At 39.3% G+C, this 19,847-nt stretch overlaps 1 protein-coding gene across 5 annotated transcripts in view; it reads right to left on the bottom strand.

The window, feature by feature from the left end:
• C4bpa (complement component 4 binding protein alpha) overlaps positions 1 to 19,847 on the bottom strand; it is a 35,773-nt gene that overhangs the window by 6,003 nt on the left and 9,923 nt on the right. For all 5 annotated transcript variants that reach the window (XM_038348501.1, XM_038348505.1, XM_038348504.1 and 2 more), the window contains 3 exons: positions 17,255 to 17,437; positions 11,938 to 12,132; positions 4,454 to 4,642 (listed from right to left, as the gene is read on the bottom strand). In XM_038348501.1, coding sequence (XP_038204429.1) covers positions 4,454 to 4,642; positions 11,938 to 12,132; positions 17,255 to 17,437 — 567 coding nt within the window. The remainder of the gene's footprint in view (positions 1 to 4,453; positions 4,643 to 11,937; positions 12,133 to 17,254; positions 17,438 to 19,847) is intronic.

Here is a 19,847-nt window from a genome sequence, read left to right as displayed (position 1 = left end):
AAACTGCCTTGGCCTGCTGATAGGGCAGAACTTAGGTAAGCGGGGGGGGGGGGGGGGGAGGACTGGACTGAATGCTGGGAGAAGGAAGGTGGAGAGAGGGACGCCATGGAGTCGCTGCCAGAGTCAGACATGGTGAAACTTTGCCGGTAAGTCACTGCCATGTGGCAATATACAGATTAATGGAGAGGTTAAATTAAGATGTAAGAATTAGCCAATAAGAAGCTAGAGCTAATGGACCAAGCAGTGATTTAATTAATATAGTTTCTGTGTGATTATTTTAGGTCTAAGCTAGGAACCAACAAGCAGCCCTTCGTGCAACAGTCACCATTATTGACTTTCCAACATTCCATCAATAATGTCCTCCATATGACACTGGAACCAGAAGTAATCAAAAAGCCACAGTAGCAAGTTGTCTTTATCAGACCCTTTCTACCCTGGAAGACTGTGATTTATTTGGATAGACAAATACTGCAGGCATGAGTTTGTCTTCCTTCACTGCTCAGCCTCAAACTGTGCTTCCTTTAAGGATTGTAGTGTAGACTGCTTAAATAATTAGAAGATGAGAGGGTTAAGGACATGCGACCCCAAAATATGATTGCTACATTGATCATTTAGAGATGAAGGCGACTTGAGAAACTAGCTGCAGAAAGGACTATCTAAACTGCCGTTTTCCCACGTCTGGCACATCATAAAACTTCTCTTTAAGGAAGACACCGTCCTTGTGCCAGCACAGGAAAATGACAGCAGAGACTGGAGTCGGTTGCTGCTCAGTGTCCCTTTACACTAAGTTCTCGAGAATAACCCTCCTATTCTGTAATTCCAAAGCCCACGCAGACCTCCCAGTTCTGGTGAACAGACGCTTCACTTGAGCCCAAAGATGCCTACTAGATGCCTGTTCTCCTAAAGCAGAACAAAACCTGGCATCTCTGCTTTCCTTTTCAAAAGGCATCTCCTCTGTTTGAACAGCTGAGGTCACACTCCTGGTCAATTCTGCATGAGAGTCACATGCCGCCCTTTGAACACCAAGCGTCTCCCTCACAAAGTGCTGGGTTTGAAGTTCTGGCTCCTGGTAGGACAGTGTTCAAATGCCACTTTAAGAAAGCGGCTGGATCATGAGGGTTCTGGCTCCTTCAAGAGGTTAACTCATTTATCGATTCCTAATTTGATGGCATTTGGGTGAATTAACAGAAAGGCTAGAAACTAGGGCCTAGTTGTCAGAGGTGGATTCTGTGGGCAAGTCTTTCAAGTATGCGTCTTGTTCCCTTCCTCTTGTTTCTGCTTTTGGGTCACTATGAAGTGTTCAGCGCTACCCCACCATGACATTCCATTACCACTTCAGCACAGACGCAAAATAATCAAGACAGCAGTCTTAGTTTAGGGCGTCTATTGCTGTGGTGAAACACCATGACTAAAAAGCAAGTTGGGGAGGAAAGGGTTAATTTGGCTTACACTTCCACATTGCTGTTCATCACTGAAGGAAGTCAGGACAAGAACTCCAACAGGGCAGGTACTGGAGGCAGGAGCTGATGCAGAGGCGGTGGAGGGGAGCTGCTTATTGATTTGTTTCCCATGGCTTGCTCAGCCTGCTTCCTTACAGAACTCAGGACCACCAGCCCAGGGGTGGCATCACTCACAATGCACTGGGTCCTCCTGCATCAATCACTAATTGAGAAAATGCCTTAGAGCTGAGTCTCATGGAGGCATTTCCTTAACTGGGGCTCCTTCCTCTCTGATGACTTGTGTTAAGTCTGACAGCTTATGTCAAACTGACACTCTAACCCAGCCAGCTACTGAACCAGCCAAACTAAGCGCAACCTCTATTGCCGTGGCCAAAATAAATATCCCTTCTTTAAGCTGTTTCTCTCAGGTACTTTTCTAGCAATAGTTAAAATGTTAATCATTTAAGTGTTTGCCTAAACCAGGTGGTAGTGGCACAAGCCTTTAATCCCAAAACTCTGGGAGCAAAATAGAGGGGAAAATCAGCAAAATTGAGACAAACAGCAGTATAAAAAGTCAGCAACATGGAAATAAATTCAGCAAATAAGCTGAGATTTTTGTGAAAAATAGAAATAGAAATGAAAAACTCCATGAATCAAAGAAAAAAAAATACAGTGAAAGCACCACCAACTCCTGCTTGACAAGTAGAAGAAAGGGAATCAGGGAGAAAGGATGAGGTTGATGGAATATCACATACAAACATCAACAAGAAGAAAAGTAAATCACTGTGTCAACAGCATCCAAGAACTCTGGGATGTGAGCAAGGGAACAAACCTAAGACTCCATGGGAGACAGACAGTAAAGCCATAGAGAATCTATTCAATGAAGTTAAAGAAAAAAGTTCCCAGATGATGCTGGCACACACCTTTAATCCCAGCACTCAGGAGGAAGAGGCAGGCATGGATCTCTGTGAGTTCGAGGCCAGCCTGGTCTACAAGAGCTAGTTCCAGGATAGCTAGGGCTGTTATGTAGAGAAACCCTGACTCAAAATCAAACAAACAAACAAAAAGTTCCCAGATCTAGAGAAAGAATAAACATTAGAACCCAAGAGGCATTTAGAAAGAAGTAGATATTCAAACATAAGACGCAGCCCTTTCGTTACATACTACACACATGATATGAAATATCAAGCAAAGACAGAATATTAGAAGCTGGAAGAGAACAATGCCAACATACCTATAATAAAAGAAGCATCAGGAAAGTAACAGGTCTATTTGCACTCATTCAAGTCTAAGTCAGGAATCCATGGAATGTCATATTTCAAGCCCTGAAACCAGCACCTAACAACCACAATGTCTATCACCAGTAAAGCCACTATTTTAGTTATGTCTCTTGCTGCTGCGATAAAACACCCCGACAAAAGCAACTCAGGGTGGGCGTTTTAGGGTTACTATTGCTGTGAAGAGACATCATGACCACAGCAACTCTTATAAAGAAAACATTTCACTGGGGCTGGCTTCCAGTTTCAGAGGCTCAGTCCATTTATTATCATGTCAGGGAGCATGGTATCATGCAGGAGGAGTAGCTGAGAGCCAACAGGAAATGGACTGAAACGCTGGGCCGTGTCCTGAGCATAGGAAACTCAAAGCCCACCCCCACAGTGACACACTTCTTCCAATAAAGCTATACCTCCTGCTAGTGCCACTCCGTATGAGATTTATGGGAGTCAATTAATTCAAACTACCAGACTGGGACTATTTTTGCTCACCGTTCCAGTTCTGTCATTGTGCAGACTTAAGCAGCAGGAACTTGAACCTGCCAGCCACACGACGGCCATCATCAGGAAGGAGAGGGACGTTAACACACACGTGCACACTCAACTTATTCTCACCTTTCCATCAGTCCAGGGCCTCCCATCTCAATTAGTGTGATTAAAATAGTTCCACCCCCACCTCCACCCCTGACATATACACCAACAGGCTTACTTAGTCCGTGCTGAGATTCTCCTCGCAGGCAATTCTAGCTGACAATTAAAGCTGACCATAACAACTATCTTTTGAAACTAACAGAAAACTAAGGCTATTTCAAGTTAAGCACAAACTAAGCAGTTAGTAGCACCAAGCTACTACTGCAGACGACAGGCAAAGGAACACTATACAGAGGAGGAGGACATTTTCAATGACAAGAGCACAGAAAATAATAAACACCATGAGAGAATAGCTGAACACATGAGAGCTAGGAAGGAATTCATCATGTCCAGCAGAGTAAACAAACTCCTAAAACAAATCGAAGGGAAAATAAAGAGCAAACACTAACTCAACAATCCAGAAAAAGCAACAAACATTGCAGGAAATGGTAACTGTCTCTCAATAACATTTCGTGTAAATGTTCTCCAATCATCAACAGAAAGACAGACCCTGGCTGACTGATTGCAAAAATGAGATGTGACTTTCTGTGGTCTCCAAGAAACATCCACTGACTGAGAGTCAAAGACTGAAAAAAGATCTATCAAGCAAATGGAAACAAAAACTGAGGGAGAATGGCTATTCTTTTATCTGATAATGTAGACTTCAAAGCAATATTGTATCAGAAATGAAGAAACTCACAACAGTTTGGTCAAGGAAACAATGAAACAAAAAGATACAACAGCGTTTCCTATGTATCCCATTCTTGACACTATGTTGCCCAAGTTAGCCTTGAACTTGTATTTTCTCTGCACTGATATCATGATAAAACTTCTTTTTAATAATCTCCACACTATTGATATAAATAAACTCTGGGGCTGGAGAGGTGGCTCAGTGGTTAAGATCACTGACTGCTCTTCAAAAGGACCCATATTCAATTCCCAGCACCCACATGGCAGCTCACACTGTCTGTAACTCCAGTTCCAGGGGATCTGACACCCTCACACAGGCATACATGTAGGCAACACACCAATGCATATAAAATAAAAATAAATAAAATTTACAAGATAAAGAAACTCTCCCCCACCAAACATAGTTCTCTAAGTTCTTACTCTGATCACATGACGGTGTTCGGGGATTCCACTTGCCATCTGATTTGCAAGTAGCTGAAGAGATTTGATCATCTTGGCATTTGTATGACACCTTGTCATTATAGAAATAAGTACAGCCATTCTCAGGAGACAACCTCATATGTTGAATGATTTTAACATTCTTTGGGTCTGGTACTGGACAACATACCTCTAAAACACAAAAACGGAAAATAAGGGTCAACGAAATCATCATGAAGAAGTCCTTATAGTTAATGACTCAGTTTCTACAACACTGAAGAGAAGTTTGGGGTACAGAAAAGGAAACTCAAATACTTTGTCTTGTACATCCCATAGAATTTCTAAAAACAAACAAACAAAAATAAAACTCAAGTCTAGCCACTTCCTCCAAGTAAGCAACGTCTTTATTATTTGGGAATTTCAAACATGCATATAATATGCTTTATTCAATTCTAATTCTCTCTACAGCAGTTCCTGCCCTATACCCTATACCTTCTCAGTTTCTTGTTTCTTTCTTTAAATACATTGGGTGCACTTAATGCTTCCAGCATGTGCTCAGGTATAGGGTCATCTGCTGAAGCATGAGTAGCCTATCAGAGGTCTCCATTTCCTAGTAGCCATCAGTTGCTAATCGCTTTGTCTTGTGTCTCTAAGTATAAGCAGAAAGTAGGCGGTTACTCCCATAACATGTGTGCCTCTATTGCACCAGTGGGTATGTCTCGCCAGGTCAGTGTTGCAACAGTTCACAGCTGGATAATACCAATGATTACCTTGCCCCACCCCAGCCCAGTTTCCTGGTACTGTGCTTATCACCTTACAATACAGTGAGAGATAGCCACTAGGGATAACGCATCTAGGTTGATACAAACTTGATTTCTCCACGTTCTGTGACTCAAGTATGAGCAATGGCAATAACCTATCATCATTAGGGGTCTTTGGCACCCCACTGACCAACACCTATTAGAGAAGGAACCATACCTGCTACGGTGCTTTTTATTTGATAACCTATGGTGTCTGAAAGAGGCACTGTTGCCTGCACCCACACCCCCATTACAGGGTAATTCCATTTAAACTCTTTATATGTGTATGTATATGTTTTTAAGAGGATTATAAAATAATGGGTTTCCAAGTTACTTTTTACAAAAGTCTTTAGCGTTATCTCTCCCCATATTTTCTATTTTCTATTCTGCCCTTCCACGTGCCATCCCATTTAACCTTTCCTATTCCACTAAGCCCATTTCAGACAGGAAGTAAAAATGATACAATGAGAACAGGAAAATTCTGGAAAGGAGGAAGTTGATTTCTTCCAGTCCTGCGCAGACCACCGAGGAAGCAGGATGTGATCTACAGCTAAAAGAGGTACCGAGCCATATGACAAAAATAGATAAGAATAATGGTTTGATATAAGCTATAAGAGCTAATAAGTAGCCTGACCTAATGAGCCAATCAGCTTTATAACTTATAGAGATCTCTGTGTGGTTTTCTTTGGGGCTTGCCGGCTGTGGGGTACCGGGAGGGACAGAAACTCCAACAAGCAGGCCCCGTTCATGTTACGCTTCTGTGCACTGTGAAGCTGCAGTGAAGGTAAGCTATGCCACTGTGGATTAATCCTTCTGTGCACTGTGAAGTTGCATTGCTCTCACTGTTAATAAAAAGCAGATTGGCCAATAGCTAGGCAGGATTTTCAGGGCAGAGAGAATGCTGAGAAGAAAGGCAGAATCTGAGGAGGTGCAAGCTATGAAAAAAAGAAAGCAATGGGAAGTTCATATATGAGGTGAATGATCCTCAGGACAGCACATAGATTAATAGAAATGGGTTGATTTAAGTTGTAAGAGCTGGCTGGAGCCAAGCTTAAGCAATCGGCCAAGTACTTATAATTAACATTAGTCCTCTTTGTGGTTATTGGGGAGTAAGCTAATGGGACAGAAAAGTCAGCCTATAATATACAGAAAGAAAGAAAAAATAAAAAAAACTGAGGCAAAACATAGATTAAAAGAAACAGGTTAAATTCTAAGAGCTAGCAAGAAAAGAGCCTAAGCTAAGGTCAAGCATTCATAACTAATAAGTCTCTGTGTCATGATTTGGAAGATGATTGGTGGCCCAAAGAAAGCCTGGTACTTATGGTGTTCCAACATGGGGCACAAATTTACATATAGGGAAATTCCCATGGACCCAAGTAGGGGACAGGACCAGCCACCAGAGCTGCTGCTGGTGGGCCTAGCCATCAATTAGCAGTTTAAAGTTTGGCTCACACATCAGGGAACACTGCAAGTACATAGCTTCAGGCAGTCAGATGGAGAACATGTTACAGTGTGTTTAAAACGTGCATAGGCTTAAGAAAAAGGGTATAGACAATAATAGAAAATATTAAAGAGTTGAAAAATAATCAGTCTTCAAAGAAAGTAAAGTAATATGAAAGGAATAAGCCATGTAAAGATGAAAAATGCACAGGGAGTCTGGATCCTGTATGGTGTTGTGTTGAATTTGAATTTTTTGAATGTTGATGAGGAAAACAACAGTTGCTGAGAGACGTGGGATTATAAGAGGGGTGGCTGAATTAAACCAGCCTACATACTTTAGGAATGCCTTAACTTTAAAAATGGAAATCAGAAAATGTATTGTGTTAGGGAGGAGGTTATATTTTTGTTTTTTCACAAGAAACAAAATGCTGTATATTTGTTCAAGGTTAATGGAGATCAGGTTTGATCAGGGGAGACCCCCTGAAAATCCTGGCTACAGACATAAAGAAATAAACCTAGAAAAATACAAGACAAGTGATGTATATTTTGCCTGCTCAAACATGAAACAAATCACCTTTGGCTGACTTCTGTACAACACAAAGTCCACACTTGTGTTAATAGAGACATGTGTGTTACCTTTGAAAGTTTGTGTGTTTTCAGAGCAAGAGGACCAGACACCAGTGAAAACAGGTGGCCCAGGTGGTGCAGCCTCTCAGAGTGCCTCTATTGCAATTTCCTCAGAGTTCTACATACAGAAAGCTTCAAGGCTGCTGACTGAGATGGTCCATGCTTACAGACTATTCTAGCCAGAACTTCAGATAAGTCTTGCACTTTCCCATTGCACAGAGACTGGACAACAAATGTTATGGTTAGTTTTCCCAGGACTTAACCATTATCTCAATTTTCTAAGGTTCCATAAAGATGCTGTCATGATAAAAATGAATAAATTTATTTAAAGAAGTAGATATACAAAGAAGGGCTGATAAGAATCCATAATGCCCATCACAAACAACAGCAAGGGTTAATGCCAATGAAGAGAAGAAAGGAGCCAGGCAACGGTGGTGCTTGCCTTTAATCCCAGCACTTGAGAGGCAGAGATAGGCAGATCTCTGTGTGTTCAAGGCCAGTCTGGTCTACAGAGAGTGGTTCCAGGACAGGTTCCAAAGCAACAGAGAAACTCTATCTTAAACAAACAAACAAAAGGTGCCATCCCCCACAGACAGCAGGAAGCAATTCTAGAGAACACAAACCCACATTCCCAATAGCGGATTGGGTGATTTTTTTGGTCATTTGGTCAGTTATGGATGTTTGTCATCATTTAGGGTGAATATAGAAATATAAGATAAAATGATAACCATTAACTTCAAATATTTTACATTGGTATGGAATTTGGTATAGTGATACAAACTTAAAATTATTTTTGTTATACTGTATGTATGTTTCTACTATTATTTGGGGTATCGTACCTATGCAGTTCATTTAAAAATGTAATGTATAATTAAGAAATTCAGGTTAGTAGTTAGTCATCTATAGTAACCAAACATAGTCATGTTAGTTTTGTTTTCAAGGTTAAACAGATATATTTTAGATATATAGATATATATAAGAGATAGATGCTCTTCAAACACTTCAAAGACTTACAGAATATAGCATTTAAAATGTTTTGTTAACATAGGGCTTTTGACGACAGTGAGACATATCTGCTCCTGGCAGCACCAATTTACTTCAAAAAGAATGATGGGCATTAAAGAACCTCCATATGGAGTTTGCTTTCAATGTGGCAAAGTTAGACATTTGGGCAAGAAACTGACCTTGCCTCAATTGCTGACAGTATACCATCCAAACTGGACATGCACCACACAAAGGAAAACAATTGCCAAACTTTTCTAAAACAAGGCAGGGGAGTCCTTCAAAATTCCTGCTTCATAGAAAAGTCTGCCAGATATTCAAGACCTGTAGACTGGAGATTGGATATTCCAATGTTGCAAAGAACTGTGGGTGACTATTCAGGTAGCCAGATATCTCTGTTGTTTGCACTGCATGTTCTGTTTACTCAGGTCATATTATATCCTTCTGGGGTCTTAGATGGAACTGAAGATTAGATAGTTAAAGTTACAGTTTTCTTTAGTTATGCTAGGAGATCAATAAGGTACAAAGCTTTGGACTTGCCAAGATAAAATAAATAATGGAGTATTTTCTACGACCTTGCCAAATACAAATAGACTGGATACTGTAAATATAATCCTTACTTAATAATTGTTCTTGTGGTATATAGTTTTACTATGTCAAAGTTAAAACCCTTCCTTTTTATTTAGACAAAAAGAGGGAAATGTTGTGTAATATTATTTAAACTATATAATGATGTGTTATATTTAATTATGCTGGTACAGGAACCTCAGCTGAGGAATTGCCTCCATAAGATTGTCCTATGGGCATGTCTGATGTGGATTTCCCTCTTTATGCTCTGAATACCATTGGTTAATAAAGAAACTGTCTTGAGCCTGTGATAGGGTAGAATAGAGGTAGGTGGGGGAAACTAAACTGAATGCTGGGAGAAAGGAGGCGGAGCAAAAGAGAAGCCATGTAGCCCCATCGGAGACAGACACTAGAACTTTACCTGGTGCACCAAAGCCTCATGGTGATACACAGATTAATAGAAATGGGTTAAATTAATATATGAGTTAACCAGTAAGAAGCTAGAGCTAATGGGTCAAGCAGTAATTTAATTAATACAGTTTCTGTGTGGTTATTTGGGGAATCTGGGCATCCAGGAAACAAACAAGTGGCCTCTCCTACAACACATGTCTGTGGAGCATTGTCTTAATTAATGATTGATGTGGGAGGGCCCAGTCCATGATGAGCAGTGCCACCTCTGGGCAGGTAATTTTGGGTTATATAAGAAAGAAAATGGAACAAGCCATGAGGTGCAAGCTGGTAAGCTGAATTCCTCAGCGGTCACTGCTCCAGTTCCTGCCATGACTCCTTCGATGATGGATGGTGACATAGAAATATGACAAATAAATCTTCCTCTCCTCAAGTTTGCTATTGCTCATGATTGTAACATCAATAAAAAGCAAACCAGGGTGCTCGATGTTTGATTTTCTTAGTTCTTAGTATATTCGAGGCATTAGCCCTGTCAAGTAAATAGCTGATAAGGTTATTTTCCCATTCTGTAGGCTGCCTCTTGATCCAAATGATAGTGTCCTTTGCTGTACACCTTCTTGGTTTCATAAGGTCTCATTTGTCACTTGTTGGTATTGTTGCCTAAACCACTGTTCAGAAAGTCCTTTTCTGTGCATATAAGTTGAAACATATTCACTATTACACCCTTTAACAGATTCATGGTATTAGGTATGGTTGAGATCCTTGATCCATTTGGAAATAAGAAATAATGATCTAGTCGTATTCTTCTACATGTAGTTTTCCAGTTTGTCCAACCCCACTTGTTGAAGATGCTGTCTTTTTTCCAATGTGTACTTTTGGTCTCTTTGTTAAAAACTAGAAGGTTTTTGATTTCTATGAAGAATTCCAGTGGAATTTTGATAGGGATTATATTGAATCACAGGTTGGTTTTGATAAAATGGGAAATTTAATAATATTAATTATACTAATCTATGAACAAATTATGTATTTCCATTTTCAGGTGTCTTCTTGAACTTCTTTCCTGTTTTAAAGATTTTATTGTATCAGTCTTTCAATTCTTTCTTCAGATTTAGTCCAAGATAATTTTTGAGACTATCTTGAATGGGATTGTTTTTCTGGTTTCTATCTCAGTGTTTATTGCTGGGAGATAAGGCTACTGATTTTATGTGTTAGTTATGTAGCCTACAACTTTGCTGAATATATTTATCAGCTATAAGTGTTTTCACTGGAATCTTTGGTCTTTTATGTATAGGAATCATATCATCTGTAAATAAGGACACTTCTTCCTTTCCTCTCTGTAATTTCCCTTATCTCTTTCACTTGTCTTTTTGTTCTAGCTAAGAACATATATTGAACATACATGGAAACCGTAGAAAGCCTGGTCTCCTTCCAGATTTCAGTGGAAATGCTTTGAGTTCTCCTCCATTTAGCATGGTATGGACTGTGGGCATCTTATATATTACCTTTATTATATTGATATATGTTTGTGAACCTCTAGTTTCTCCAGAGTTTTTATCACAGAGAGATGTTGCGCTCCTCAAATTCAGTTTCTGTAGATACTGAGAGTACCTCATGATTTCTGTCCTTGAGTTTATTTATTGATGGATTACATTTATTGTTACATATGCACCATCTATGCATCTCTGGGATGAAACTGACTTGATCACGGTGGATTATCTATTTGACGTGATATTTAATTCAGTTTACAGTTTTAATGAGAAATTTTGCTTTTATGTTCATAATTAACCTATAATTTTACCTTTAACTGGGTTTTATCTGGTTCTACTATCAGAATAACACAGGGTTAGTAAAAACTGGAAGAGTTACTCCATTTTCTATTTTACAGAATAATTTGAAGACTGCTGTTACTACTTATTCTTTGAAGGTCTTATAGAAAGAATTCTGTGCTGAATCTATCTGGCCTTCAGTTCTTTTTTGTTTGTTTGTTTGTTTAGTTGTAAGGTTTTTAACTACTGATCCTATGTTCTTGGTTTTTAAACTATTTGCTTCATCTTGATTCAACTCTGGTTGGTGACATGCATCTAGAAATTTACCCATTTCCTTTAGACTTTGCTATTGAGTGGAATATGGGTTTTTAAAATATGCTTTTATGATCCTTTGGTTTCCTAAGTGTCTGTTATACTTCCCTTTTCATCTATGACTTTGTTAATTTGAGTCTTCTCTTTCTTTTTGTTGTTTTGGATATGGTTATCTCAATCTTGTCTCATTAAAGAATCAGCTCCTAAGTTCATTGAGTCTTTGTATTGTTGTTTGTTTGTTTGCAGTATTTTATTAATTTTGACCATGATTTTATCTTTTCCATTTTACTATTTTGTGTTGGGGTGGGGGGTGGGGCAGTGCTGGAGGAATGGCTCAGCTGCTAAAAGCTAGACTCAAAACCAAAAATATAAGTGGCCTGCAGAAATATTTACAGTCTTAGCCCCTGAAACTTTATGATCACTTTTGATACTAAATATCTTCTACTTTGGTTAAAACAAATCATTCAAGTTTTATTCTAAGTGATAAAACTACACTCACATATGGTATAAGACCCAATCACTTAGACATTTAATATGTACACATATCTGGAAAACCAGAACTCACCTTTGCATCCTTTGAATGGGCTCCAGGTGAAATCCTTCTGACAAACCAGAGTCGTCCTCTCTCTTGTAGCAGGTTCATAACCAGGATTACAGCGGTATTGTAACGTTGTCCCAACTGGATATACATCTTCCTTTTTGGGCACAATACTTTGTAGCCAGCTAGCATATGGAATGTCTGGTACATTAGCACAACCATCTGCACATAAAACAGGAGCAAGAGAGAAGGACATTGCTATAGGGCTGCCATAGCACTCAGAGAACATGTCTCATCAAAGGGTACCAAGAGGAACTAGTCTTCCATAGCTGACATTGACCACACCAAAAAATGTATAAGGACATTTGCCATGCTTGTCCCAGCTCCTGGCAGGTTCTTACCAAAGGCACCACCAAATGCACTCTGTGTGCTGTGCCAACTGCACTCGACAGTGATTCTTTCCATTGTACTTCAGCTGTTTGTTTCTAAATTGAAGCATTAGGCTTGTTAAAAAGGCATTATGGGAAAACTTTCAAGGACAACCAAAACTATGTGTGTTTTGAACAAATCATGTCCCTCATCCGGGAAAACTCAGAACAAGAGCAAACAAAACACTAATGTTTTTGAGCCTAGGCTTTGATACCTTGCCTGGTACTGCTAGTTCAAACATAACACATGTGTCTACAGGGTTGATGTTCATTACACTGTATCTCAAAATACTCACCATGAGACATAGAGTAAAGACCTTCAGAAAGTACAGATAGATAGTTTTAAAATGTTCTTAGAGTTGTGAGCTTTCCATACTATCCAATTTCAGGATATCTTTGTCATCTTTTGAAGAAACCCCATATTTTTAACATTACACCTACATTGAGCCTTTTAGATAAATAGAATCACACAAGATGTTTTCCTTTCTTTTTGTAGCTGGCTTCTTTTACTAGACACCAGGCTCTAAAATTAATTCATGCTCAGCATTTCTCAGTACTTCATTTTTATTCTGAATGCTATTCCATTGTATTGCTATCCCAATTTATCACTATATGGATGGATATGTGGGGTATTGGTGGTTAAGAACAATGCTATTTTGAACACTCATGCAAAATCTTCTGTGTGGATATCTGTGTGGATATTTCTCTCTGAGAGATACCCAGGGAAGTGACTGTGAATCAAATAATAGTCACATGTTCAAACTTCAGGGGAACTGTTGAAGTCATTTTCTAAAGTGTCTAGAATAATTTAAATTCCCACCAGTAGTATAGAGAACTCTAATTTTTCCATAAATCTTGGTAATTATGTCAGACTTTTCATAATAACCATTCTGATATTATTTATTCTTGCTAAAAGATCATCTTCCCAAGAAATGAGAGGAACGTGTTCTGCCTGAAAGCATAGAGGAAAGCATGAGCACATGAATTATCATTGTATAGATAAATAAGAAATAAGATGATGATACAATTATCTGTCATTTTTTAGTAGTGGAGATGGGTTTGCAAGACTTCCAAAAATCCCCAGTCCATAGAATCTCAAGTCTGTAGTATAAATGTTTCCACACAACCTACATATTTCCTCATCCTACATACTTAAGTCACCTCTTTTGTTGCTTATGTATCTAAGGTAATGTCAATATTAGTAAATACCTGCTTCACTAGAGTGTTTAGGAGCTATCAACAGGGAAAGATTCTGTATATATTTAGTAAGATACATTTTTTCAAATATTTTAAATTCACAGTTGATTGGATTCCCAGATGTGGAAACTAGATACAAAGAGTCAATTGATGCCCATTTCTTCTATGCAACTTATTTTAAGGAGCGTGCTATAAAAATGAAAATAATTGAATTATTAAGCGTATCTAGAAGCATTGCTTTTAATAATAATAACACAGGTTTTAGCTGCAGACAAAGATGTATTTGACAATAAAACCAGCAGATATTGGCTGGAATCTACAGGAAGAAATAAAGAGTCTATTATAGAGTGTATAACCTAGCAGTATAAGGGTTTGCCTATCATGTGTAAAGACGTGGGTTTGGTCCCCAGCACAAGAACAATTAGGAGGTAGCTGGAGAGAGAAGGGAAGCTATAAATATATAGTTACACTCTGTTTTTCTCTCCACTATCATAAATACATGAAACATAAAATTTTATAAAGTAGTAATTTTATTTGCTGTGGTGTTTCAATAATATGGGTGTGGATGTTTTGCTGGATTGCTGGTCCATGTTTTTCTTCACTTTAACAATATCTTCTCACTCACTGCCATGCAGCTGCCATCATCTCTAATGAAAATCCAGGTGTTAATTTTGTTGATGTGCTGGTTTTCTCTTGCTACTTCCTCTTGAAAACATTTTCTATTTATTTTTACCTTTCAAATTTTTCACTATGTTATCTCCAGGTCTTGAACTTTTACAATGTAACCTTCATAAGTTACAAGTGAGCTTCTTGAATGTATAGATTAAATATTTATGTCAAATTTGGAAAATATTTGATCGCTTTTTCTCTGAATAATTTTCTTTTCCTTTAACTCTCTTCTCTTTTTCATACTCTTATTAAAATCCCTCATTTAGTCTGCTCCTCTTTTCTCCCTTTTTCCTTCTATGCTACAAATCGTATAATCTCTGTTGCTTCTATCTCTAAAGGCATTGACTCTCTCTCCATCTTATTCTTGTTTATTATTGTGCTTCTCTTGCAAATTCTCCAATTACTATGTTTTTCAATTCTCAAACTTGCATTTCATCCTTAGAATAATTTATCTTTATTGGTGCTTCTGTGTGGTGAGACATAATACTTTCCTTTAATTCTTTTAAACCTGTTTATTGATGTGGAAGTCCCCTCTGTATGCTGTGAACCATTGGTTAATGAATAAAGCTGCTTTGGCCTACCAGCAGGGCAGAACAGAGTAAGGCAGGAATTCCAAGCAGATAGAGGAAGAAAGAAGACAGAGTTAGAGAGACACCATGTAGCCACCAAAGGAGAAAGATGCCTGAGGGAGCCCAGTGGAAACTTGCCAGTAGGTCACAACCTCGTGGTGATGCACAGATCAATAGAGATGGGTTAATTTAAAATATAAGAGATAGCTAGAAATACTTTTTAAGCTATTGGCCAAACAGTACTGTTAATTAATACAGTTTCTATGAAATTATTTAGGGTCTGGGTGGAATGAGCAATCTCGGCCTACAATTTATAAGTATTTTGAAAATCTTTTCTGCTTGTAGTCTTATATTTTGTATTGCCACCTTTTGCCTTCTTTGTGAGTTACTCTTTGTGATTTCTTCATATCTGAAAACTGTACATATAAAGTAATAGCAATTTGAATACGACTTCCCCTCATCAATTTCGAGATTTGTTGTTATTTTTCTTGTTTCCTTATTTGTTTGTGTCTTGATTAGAGTACTTAAGTTGAATCTATTTCACTCAAGTATGTGACACAGCCTTGCCTTCCTAACTACCTGAAACAACTAATTTTTCTCTTTAACTCTCTTGTTGCACTTTTGGCTGATATACCTCTGTAGAAGTATGTATAATGGCTAGCCTTCAATATTATCTGATTGTCCCAGTGTTTGTTTTTTTTTTAAACAAAACCCTGGGGCACATATTACTTTATAGTCAGACCCAGTTAAACTTAGGGGGGCTCTTGGGGTGTAGGATGTTCAAAGTCTCTGAAGCTTGTTCTAAATCTACTCTAGAATATTCTTTCCTATTTGACTTTTTCTATGTATGTTAACTAACCCTAGTACTGTGCTACAGAAAGGAATTTTCATACAAGTGGATAGTATATACAGTGAGCAGATCTCTTCCCAACCCCTACTTGCCTTGTCTCGTTTCTACCCCTTCTGCTAATCCCCTCTGACCTGTTTCGCTTCTGTCTTTGCAGTGCATACTCATACAGGATTTTGTGCATTAATGCATAACCTCGAAGCCAGAAAGGAAAGGAAACATACGCTGTTTGTCTTTTTGAGACTGGCTTAATTTCTACAATGTAGCTTTCTTGTGCTATAGACAGGAACTAGAAAGAATAAGTCAGTTTCTTCACCAGAACCCTTTTTGCAGTGTAGGGGCTGTGAGATGGGAAAAGGGGGTGGGTGTCAGTAAGGGGTCCTGCATCCAGCTGTACCAAGCACCACGCATGCATAGTCTACAGCCCAGAGTCAAGAGCATGACATCCATTGATATTTGCTCATTCCCAAGTCTATAAAATGAGGAAACTGGAGGTGACAGTTTGCTGGCCACCCTACTAGAACATTTCTCTTCTGAGACGGAGCTGTTCAGAAACAGGAGGATACAACTGAGCAGCTCCCTCCCCTGGCTTCTCCATCCTATGCCATGGAAGGTAGATGAACAGATCTGATGCCTGGCGGCTGACATCTGCATAATATAACCTTTTCACAGCACGGAACTTTAGAAAATGCACACTATTCAATAGCAGCCCATCTCAAGCACATCTTTCACCCAACAGCAGTTGGGAGCTTCCACTCATGAGATCACAGACACAGTTCTCAATGAGATGATGTTATTGCTAGCTCAATACAGGGGCCTCTCACTATTTCTATCCAGTATCCTTGGATTTGCTGGCAAAAAAAAAAATGCTTGTTAATTTGTTGTAACTCCTTTGAGTACTCTCCAAGACATACTGAATGGTTTCTTTACTAATTTTGGCTACTTTAATAAATGCTTCTCCAGGATAGAGATCTGCCCTACTACTTGTACCAATGTCACAGAACTCCCCAAGATAAAGACTCATAATGCCTCATGAGTATAAAACCCAGAAGGTAAGACATCAGAGGCTTCCTCCCCTTAGCAGTTGTGTGACCTTGAGAAGTCACTTACTTTCTGAAGATGTTTCCTCATCAGCCAAATTAGGGTAATAATACTGTCCACAATTGATAGATTGCTTTAACTCTCCCTAGGAACCAAGACTATTTCGAAGTTAACATTAGAATTTTTATCACTATTAAAAAAGATCCACAAGTTAATTGTTTTAGCATGTCTAGTCCGTATATTACTTCTGTACAAATTAAAAAGGGACATTTTTACCTGTCTTTCAAGCACCATTTTGTTAGACAAGTATCTATTAACTACCAAAAATTAATGATATAAGTATACTAATCTTCTATATCTACAACACCAGTGCTTATCCTTAGGACTGGAGTGTGAATAACCATGTATGACAGAAGACCTTGCAAGGAGTACTAAAGTCGTCCTTCTTTCCAACAAGAAAACAAGGTTAAAAATTATTAATCCAAATTTAAATTTTTGTGACTCAGAATCTAGACATGAAAGTCTGTTCACACAAATATACCTGAATATCCTTATGTGCCAAACAATAAAATTCCTTCATGGTCCATACTTACTGAGCTCACAAACGGGGGGAGAAGGATGCCAGTTGCCATCAGCTTCACAAGAGATTGTATTTTTGCCTCTGAGGATGGTCCCTTTCACACAGGTAAATCTCACAGAGTCTTTGTATTTATAGGTAGTTCTAAATCCAGAATCAATTACTCCATTTAAAACATATGGCTGAGGACAGTTGATCCCTGAAGAATTATGAGCAAAGACAAGTAGATTTTAAAAGTTAAAGGGTATAGGGACAACAGCTCAGTGAGTAGAGTGAACACAACAACCTAAATTCTAATCCTCAGAACCTACATACAATTCAGATATATGGTAGCATATATCTGTAATTTCAGCAGTCCTATGATGAGACAGGAGACTTCCCTAATGCTGTAAGGGCAGTTATCTTGGTGTATGCAGCATAGACGTAAAGCCAGACATGGTAGTGCACACTTTTAATCTCAGTCCTTGGGAGGCATACATGGAGTGACCCTATTTCAGGGTGGAAGGGGGGTACCTCCAGATCAAAGGTCAGTACCAACCTCCAAGTTTGTTCTCTGACCTCCACATACATACGATGGCACTCCTGTACCTGCCTTCGTGTGCACGCATGAACACACACACACACACGTCACAGATAATTTAAGATCTGGGGATATGGATTAGTGGAAGGGTGCCTGCCGAGTATGCATGAAGCCCTGGGTACCACAAAAAATGTAACTTGGAGAATTAATATAAATAGGAATTTTATTGAAGACAACTAGAGGATGCCTATGGAAAGCCCCCCTCCCACTCCCCGTGAAGAAGTCGGAATAAGAAAAATAAACTTTATTTGGAAATAGAGCAAGAGCTTTAGAAATCTGCAAAGTAATTGAAAAGGATGCCAGAAAAGAGGCAGGGGGAGACCCTTGACATATAGAAGCCACCCTAACACAGCCTCAGCTACTCAGTTCTCTTTGGAGTAGGGGAGCAGAAGGCACCCAAAAGTTAAGCCAGACAGAAAGTCAGGAAGTCTGATTCTCCAGATAAGCCTCAGGTCCGGCTGTGGATTTTGATGAGCTAGGAAGACGGGGCCAGCCATGAGGAAAAGTCCCTTTTGTCCCAGGACTTGATGGCTTTGGGGGCAGCCCAGGACTGGCACCATCTTGAAAGGTACAACTGAGTCCTGTGGACATGAAGGAAAACAAACCAGTCCCAGACTAGGGAGTCTTTGTGTAGCCTGCTCCAGTCCCAAGGGAGGAAAGGCCCAGAGCAGCAGCTGTGGGTAAGAGGAGGATGGGTGAACACCTCTTCCACCCCAGTTAACACAATGAAGGTATCTCCTACAAGCATGCCTGAGAGGCTGTCTTCCAGGTGACTCTCTACTCTGTCAAGTTGATGTGTAAGATTAATCCTCACAGACCAAGATGAAAAATCTAAGACTCCCCGGGACAGGAGAAACAAGTACAATAACCTAAAAGCATACAGAATCTACCCAGTGCAGTGAAAGCATAGCAGAAAATTTCCCAGACCTAAGAGGAAAGATTTCAAATACAAGAGGCATTTAGCCTCTTATTAAAATAGACATGACATGAGAAGGACTCCCTCCCGTACATGGCATAGTTGAGATGTCAAAAACGGCAAAGGGTAAAAGTCAATGTCTCAGTGGATAAAGACACTTACTGGTCAGGCCTGACTACCTGAGTTCAATCCCAAAGGCCCACATGATGACCAATTTCCCTGATCGAAACAGATTTAAAACCCCCTCAATAAAATTTTTAAAGCCAAATCCAAAAACATATTAAAGCATTCATATGCCATAACCAAGCTGGCATCATTCTAAAGATCCAATGTTGTTTCAGTGTAAGTAAATCGTAAAGTAATATATTCAGCATATTAAGTAGACTTAGTACAGAAATCACATGATCATCTCAACTGATACAGATAACACCTTCAACACAGCTCAGCATCTTTGCATGATAAAATTCCTGAAGAAAGCAGGAATAGAAGGAGCACACCTCAACATTACAAAGGCTATAAACAATAAATTATATGTGTGTGGAGAGGGAGTGTCTGCAAACACCACAGCCAGCAGAGTGTAAATCTATAGGAGGCAAGAAATTCGGTTCAACAGGACTCAGGGTAAGTGTTATGGCTCAATAGAAAGGCATCCTGGCAGTCTGGGGTCAAGGAACACCTGCAGCTCTGAAGGAAAAGGTATCCTGGCAACTAAGAGCCAAAGAATACCACAAAGTCACACTACGCAAAACAATTTCACACGAGAGATATATTTGGGAGGGAAAGAATTAGGATGAAGGCTGCCTCTGCTTGGGTAAGAACTGAACAAGATTTGATCGGCTTAGATGGGGTTTCTTGGGAAGGGGGTGGAGCTTTACAGGGTGGAGATTTCCAGAGTGGAGGTGGAGAGATTTCATGTCCAGACACTGGGCTTTTTACTCTATAGAATGGGGGCAGGGTCCAACAGTCAGAGCAGTTATTTTGTGGGTGGAACCGGTCAGCTAGAGGTCCTCAAGGGAGGGGCCTGACTATTCTTGTGTCTTGAGGGACTTACACGAAGTAGCTGCTATTGGTTCCAGACAGTTTATTTTAGGCATATTTAAACAAAGCACCATT

Source organism: Arvicola amphibius, chromosome 12 (genome assembly GCF_903992535.2).
Source record: "Arvicola amphibius chromosome 12, mArvAmp1.2, whole genome shotgun sequence".
In the NCBI taxonomy this organism is placed as follows: domain Eukaryota; kingdom Metazoa; phylum Chordata; class Mammalia; order Rodentia; family Cricetidae; genus Arvicola; species Arvicola amphibius.
The sequence above is the reverse complement of the archived record's forward strand: the minus strand, read 5'-3'. Positions and strand labels throughout refer to the sequence as shown.